The 6,065-nt window shown below is 47.1% G+C and overlaps 1 protein-coding gene across 1 annotated transcript in view; it reads right to left on the bottom strand.

Moving 5' to 3' along the window:
* Positions 1-499: 499 nt before the first annotated feature.
* Positions 500-6,065, bottom strand: part of LOC118674786 — a 31,997-nt gene continuing 26,431 nt past the window's right edge. The window contains exons 5-6 of the mRNA XM_036346856.1: positions 2,403-2,562; positions 500-2,026 (exon numbers count right to left, since the gene is read on the bottom strand). Of these exons, the coding sequence (XP_036202749.1) occupies positions 1,818-2,026; positions 2,403-2,562 (369 nt within the window). The 3' untranslated portion in view covers positions 500-1,817. The remainder of the gene's footprint in view (positions 2,027-2,402; positions 2,563-6,065) is intronic.

The raw sequence follows: 6,065 nt of genomic DNA, 5'->3' as shown, positions 1-6,065 counted from the left end.
CAGCTCAGCTCCAACCACAGTCCACCCCCTGGGTTAGGAAGGGGAGCGAGACAGAAAGCAGAGTGACAGAGAGACCGACTTAGCCCGGCTCTGCACACTCCACGCTCAGGTGCCCTGAGAGGGCCCCCCCCCGGCCCCCGACCCCCCAATAATCAGGACTCAGTGTGTATCCCTGTGCAGAGATAGCACAACAATGGTCTCGGTTAGTCATTTCCTCCCACACACGTGGGCCCCGCAGTGCCTAGCAACGTTCCTTACGCACTGGGCCCAGCAATGAATACTTGTTGGCTGATTACATTTTAAAACAAAAATCAGTCTATTACTGTTCATTTAATCTAACAGATGATACTACGTCTATTAAATCGGTCGGAGTAGGGTTGGCTCATGTGGTAGTAACGTATTGCACTGTGCTAAAAATTCTGCCAAAAGTGTGCAAATTTTAAAAAATCAATTATTATATTACTTTAAGTTTTCATTCAACATATGCAGTAGAACAAAATAATGAGTATATTGCTTTATTTTCAATACAGAAAGCTATCTGGAAGACCTTCAAGAACTCTTCAAGCTCTGAGAAAGTCTACCAGGCAACGGAAAAAAAAGAAAAAATTCAACAGGCTAGCCACCGTGAGGGCTCCCCAGGTCGGCGTGTCCAGCCAGCTTCTATTTCTTCCAGCCTCATCCAGGCTTCCCAGCTCTGCACGGGGAGGGTTTGTCACTGGCTAGTTGCACATGCGTTGTGAGCAGCCTCCTCGGGCGGGCTCCGCCTGCCCCAGCAGAACCGGTGTGCTGCGGGAGACGCTCCAAGTGGCTGCTTTTGTCCTGAGAAATGCAGAGGTGAGCTTTTCTTCACAGCAAAGCTTCTCTTCCCTGATTCAGCATACCTTGCACTCCTGATCTGGGAACCTTCCCAACTGAAAATTACCTTTAGTTATGCTTTAAAAGACGTCGCTGCTAGAATGCCAGCTCTCATGCAAATATCGGGGTTTCCAGCGCCTTATCTGAAGGCACCCTTCAAATTCCTCTGCACTTCCGGCTCCGGAATGGCTCCAACAAGCAGAAAGCACAGACGGGAGAGTGCATTCCTGCAGCCTGAGTGGTAACCCCCTCTCCTCTCCTCCTCTCTGCGCCCTTGAGAGGCTGTTTGAAGTCACCTCCCCAGAAGGTGAGGGCTGACTTGGGCGGCTGCGAGCAGTAATGCTCAGCTACTTAACACTGGGCCACATGTGGCAGCTACACAAACAGCGCCAGGATGTGAAATCTACTACTTGCTTCAATGGCACTTCCCTCGCCCTCAAATCTTTTCAAACCCCAGGAACAGGGTGGATGAACTTGGGGGGCGGGTGGGGAGAAATGTCCTGTGATGTTAGTCCAAAATGTGTATGGGGCAGTAAATCCTGGGACCGCGTCCTGATGTTTATTCCACACTGTCTGAGTCTGCAGTCTCGGGCTGCCAGAGAGCTGCGTTGCACGCGAAGCCGGCTGGCCAGGGGATGGGGGAAGCTGGCCGCTAAAATGTTAGGTGTTTCACACTCACTGTCAGTCAGAGGAAATAGATGTCCGAGGAGGCCCCGCGGTGTCTTTCTGGGGCCAGGCGCTGTGCTTATTTAAGTGACTCCAGAGGATGGCTTCCTTCATCCTCGGACGAAGGGCCGTGGGCACTTGCCAAAGCGGCCCCGGGCCAGCTCTCCTGTCCTCTCTGCCTGTGAGCTGCAGATGCGAGTCCGGCGGCTCCACGCGAGGGGTCGGCCCGTGCCAGGCTCCCGCTCTCTCCTCGGGCCGGACAGGTGGCCTCTGTGATCGTGTCTTCCTCTGAGAGGTCAGGGCTGCAGCCAGTGATTCTGCGAGGCTGGGTGGAGAGGGAGGAGGCACCACCGGAACCCGAAGAGCATGACTTCACCGCAGAAGCTCCGGCGTCGGGCAGACCGGGTGCAGGTCCTTGTTCTCTCACCCCGAATCCCATGGACCCGTCTTCTCCGAGCCTCCGTCTCCTCGCGCGTAAAAATGGGCATCACAGGGACACTCCCCGTCTTTCTGGGAATGAAGTGAGATGGTGCAAGTTAACACAGGAAGCGTGGTGCCTGGCACCTCGCGGATGTTCCCCCAAAGGGAGCTCCCGTGATTAACATTATCAACTTTCAACCCCAGCGCGCTGATCTGCACGCTGGGCTCCCCAAGGGACAGGGCTGACGTCAGCACAGCTGGAGCACAGATGTGGGGGGACCAAGGAGCAGCCGGGATCGGTCTCTGTGCACGGATCCCAACCTCCGTCCTCCATAAAGAGGAGGAATCCGGCCCATTTCAAGGCGACACAGGTGCTCTGACAGCGGCTTCCTCCGGGCAGCATGTGCCCTGGAAAGCGCCCCACTCCCTCCGGTCTAGGACCCCTGAGCCCTGCTTTGGTTCGCCTGGTTCATGCCGCAGGTATCTATCCAGCAGGTGCCAGGCTTGGGGTGAAGAGTGGTGGGGGACGGAGCCGGCAGCCGAGAGAGCAGGCGAGGTGAGAAGGACAGAGGAACTGGAGAACCAGGAGGGCCTCTCAGGAGGGGCGAGGTAGGCTGAGGCCTGGAGGAAGAGACCAAGTGAAGGCACAACCCACCAGGAAGAGACAGAGAAACAAAACCTTTACCCCACGAAAAAAACAAAGCATCACAATCTACAAATTACTGCAAATCTGAGAGGACTTCCGGAAACCACAGTTCTGTTCTCAGAAACGAAAGGTGAAGTATATGAAAATAAGGTAGTGAGTATTGGAAAACACAATTAGCAAGCTTGGCTGAATAACCAAACTTAAGGTAATTTTCCGAAGGAGGAAATACATTTTCTTTTTAAGCATACAGGGAATGTTTACAAAAGTTAACAGTGACTACGAAGGAAAGCTCAATAGATTGCCCAAGGTGGCTCCATTCATTAGCTATGTATAAAACAAACAAACAAACACCAATAAATAAACGCAACTGAGTCAATAAATGTTCACCTGAAAAAGCAAATGCATGAAAACTTAAAATTTCTTTAGAAGAGAAAGAAAGAGGACTTAACAGATAGCAAAACATACTATAAAAATCTCCGCAGTCACAATTCTGCAGATGACCCTCCCCCGACCGAGGGAACACCCCACCGCTGTGCAGAGTTATAACCTGCCGGGGCTGGACCTGGGCTAGGGGTCTAGAGAGGGCAGCAGAAACTGGGAAATTTTTACCTTTCGCCTTTGCATTCGTGTTCCATTGCTGCTGTAATCAATTGCCACAAACGGGACAATTTCAACAACAAAAAGTGATTGCCTTCCATTCTCTCGGTCAGAAGTCCAACTTGGGTCTCACTGGGCAAAAGTCAGGTGTCCGCAGAGCTCTGACCCTCCCGGGCCGCGGGGGAGAATCTGTCTCTCGCCTTGTCCGGTGACCAGTGGTGGCCGCCATCCTCGGCGCAGGCCTCCGTTCCCTGGCTGCAAGGCCAGCAAGAACAAGGCTCAGCGGGCTCTCGTGTGGCCTCGCTCTGGCTCTCCTGCCCCCTCTTATACATCTGTGATTGCACTGGGCCTACCTGGGTCATCCGGGTTCATCTCTCTATTTTAAGATCAACTGACTGGTGACGTTAATTCCACCTGCACCCCGAATTTCCTTCTCCGTGGAATGGAGATTATTCACAGGAATTAGGACGTGGTCATCCTTGCTTACTGCAACTTTCTATGTTTCTAAACTATTGCTGTTTGTTAATATAAATTTGTCACATTTTATAATTTGAGATTAAGAGTATTTTGTAGGTTCTTTTTAATTTTAAAGATTTAAACTTGCATTTATGCTATAAGGCAAACAAGTGTGACACTGCAGGATTAGACAAATGGAATATTCTAAAGACATGGCATGTATGGGGGGGGTATCGCATGTGACAAAGATTATGTTTCAAACCATGGAGACAAAAAATGGACAATCTGCAAAATGAATCTGTGGGCACTACTGGAAAATAAAAGGGTTGACCTTTTCTTCACACCACACATATATGTAGAGTGCTCTGCTTTGGATATTGCCTGGCACAAAGGAGTCACTCTATACATGTTAGTTCCATATATGATTATGACATGTGCACAAAAATGCACACATACATGCTGAAAACACACACACATAGGCACACTCAGAAGTTCATCGTAACATTTATTCACCACAGCAAAAAATTAGAGATGACTTTAAATGACATCAGTAGGCAACAGATAAATTAATTTTTATCTCCAAAATTTGGAATGACAGTTAGCTATTAAAAAGAATGAGGGAGGCCCTAACCGGTTTGGCTCAGTGGATAGAGCATCGGCCTGCGGACTCTAGGGTCCCAGGTTCGATTCCAGTCAAGGGCATGTACCTTGGTTGGGGGCACATCCCCAGTGGGGAGTGTGCAGGAGGCAGCTGATCGATGTTTCTCTCTCATCGATGTTTCTAACTTTCTATCCGTCTCCCTTCCTCTCTGTAAAAAATCAATAAAATATATTTTTTTAAAAAAAGAATGAGAAAGATCTGGGCACCAATATAGGAAGATGTCTATGATAAATTAGGTAGGGGGGAAAGCAAGTCACACGCTTCTAGGGAATGATCCAAAGCATGATCTTTCAATATGCTATATGAATTAATGTATGCACATATGTAGCTGTATAATACGCACAAAAATGTTACGAATGTTTGGTCTCATCAAACTGTTAGCAAAGGAAAGTGGGATGGAGAAGCAGGATAAAAGGGAGAGTTTATCAAATAAACATCTACAGTTTTCTTTTCTCTATTCATTTAAGCGTGTATTGTTCTAAAAATGACAAAACAGAAAGGAAATCTTGATCAGTTAGAATAAATTCCCACAAAACTGACACAGAAACAATGGTGAGCAAAAGAGAATTATGAAGTCAATTTGTTCTGCAAGTGTTTTCTTCCAAGGGAAGAGAGAACGATTGGTAAAGGAATTAGTCTAAGTTATGCTTTGAAGAATGTCTGTTTAGCTATGGTTTTCCAAATACTTTGAGTGCGGGCTAAGAATGTCAAAGTCATCCATCTTCCCAGGACAAAGATGACAATACATAGCCTCCATTAACTGTTCCCATTGTTCATACTCTTTCGTAAGTTTTACATCCCCAAGAGAAAGAACGTTTTAAAAATTCAAATCATGGCCCTGCAATATTACTTAGATGACATAAACAAATTAAAATAAGGCCAACCTAAGCCAGTTGTGTTGATCAACCTGATCCCCTCTGAACACGAGAAATGAAGTCAAATACCCTTTCTTACTGTTTATTAGTGGAGTAATATAATACATTTTGACAAGCTGAACAGTTGTAACAGGCGGCTGTTAGAGCCTCGGCAGGGCTGTTTAGAATGAAAACAGGAGTGAGAGACAGCTCTATAACTGGGTTTTAAGAACAGCTCAGCCATCAACTACCAGTATATCCTAACCAAGTACTTTTATCCAGTTAATTTACGGAGGGAATCCCTTAGGGTCTCCAGCCGTCTACCCCTGCAGCTCATTAGGGCCCCATAGCCAACACTCCTCACTGTAACACTGAACGCATTTATGCCTAAGCTGTAATTAAACTTAAAACAAACAAGAACTTTCTTCCCTGACAGTCCCGCTATTTTTAAATTGACAAAGGCATGAACTTAGAGAGGATTATTTGGAAAGCACTATACATTTCAGCCACTTAAGGCAAGACATTTGCCCAACTGTTCATCCTGCATGCAATTAGAAATCTAAATACTTGGGTAACGGGTTTCTGCTGGGAATTAAACTTGCAGATCTCTTACAAACGAGTAATGTGGTGAGACTCGCTGTCCAATGAGGTGTCTTATTGAAATATCCCAGGCCGTTTCACTTGTCACAGCTGTCGTTTCAGCCGCCTGCACTCACAGTGTATAGCTTTCATTACGAAAATAGAAATTTGTGTCCTAAGTGCTGTTACATTACTAATGCTAAATATTTAATTCCCCGGGGTTCCAATTATGGTTGAGCACTGGCAACACTGATTCTACTTTTTAATAACAACTGTAAAAGCAATCTGAGCGATTTTCAATTAACTAAATACATAGCGAACGAGTAACCTC

Source organism: Myotis myotis, unplaced genomic scaffold, assembly GCF_014108235.1.
Source record: "Myotis myotis isolate mMyoMyo1 unplaced genomic scaffold, mMyoMyo1.p scaffold_m19_p_19, whole genome shotgun sequence".
Taxonomy (NCBI): Eukaryota; Metazoa; Chordata; class Mammalia; order Chiroptera; family Vespertilionidae; genus Myotis; species Myotis myotis.
Note: the sequence above shows the minus strand (reverse complement) of the source record. Positions and strands in the feature narration are given on the sequence as shown.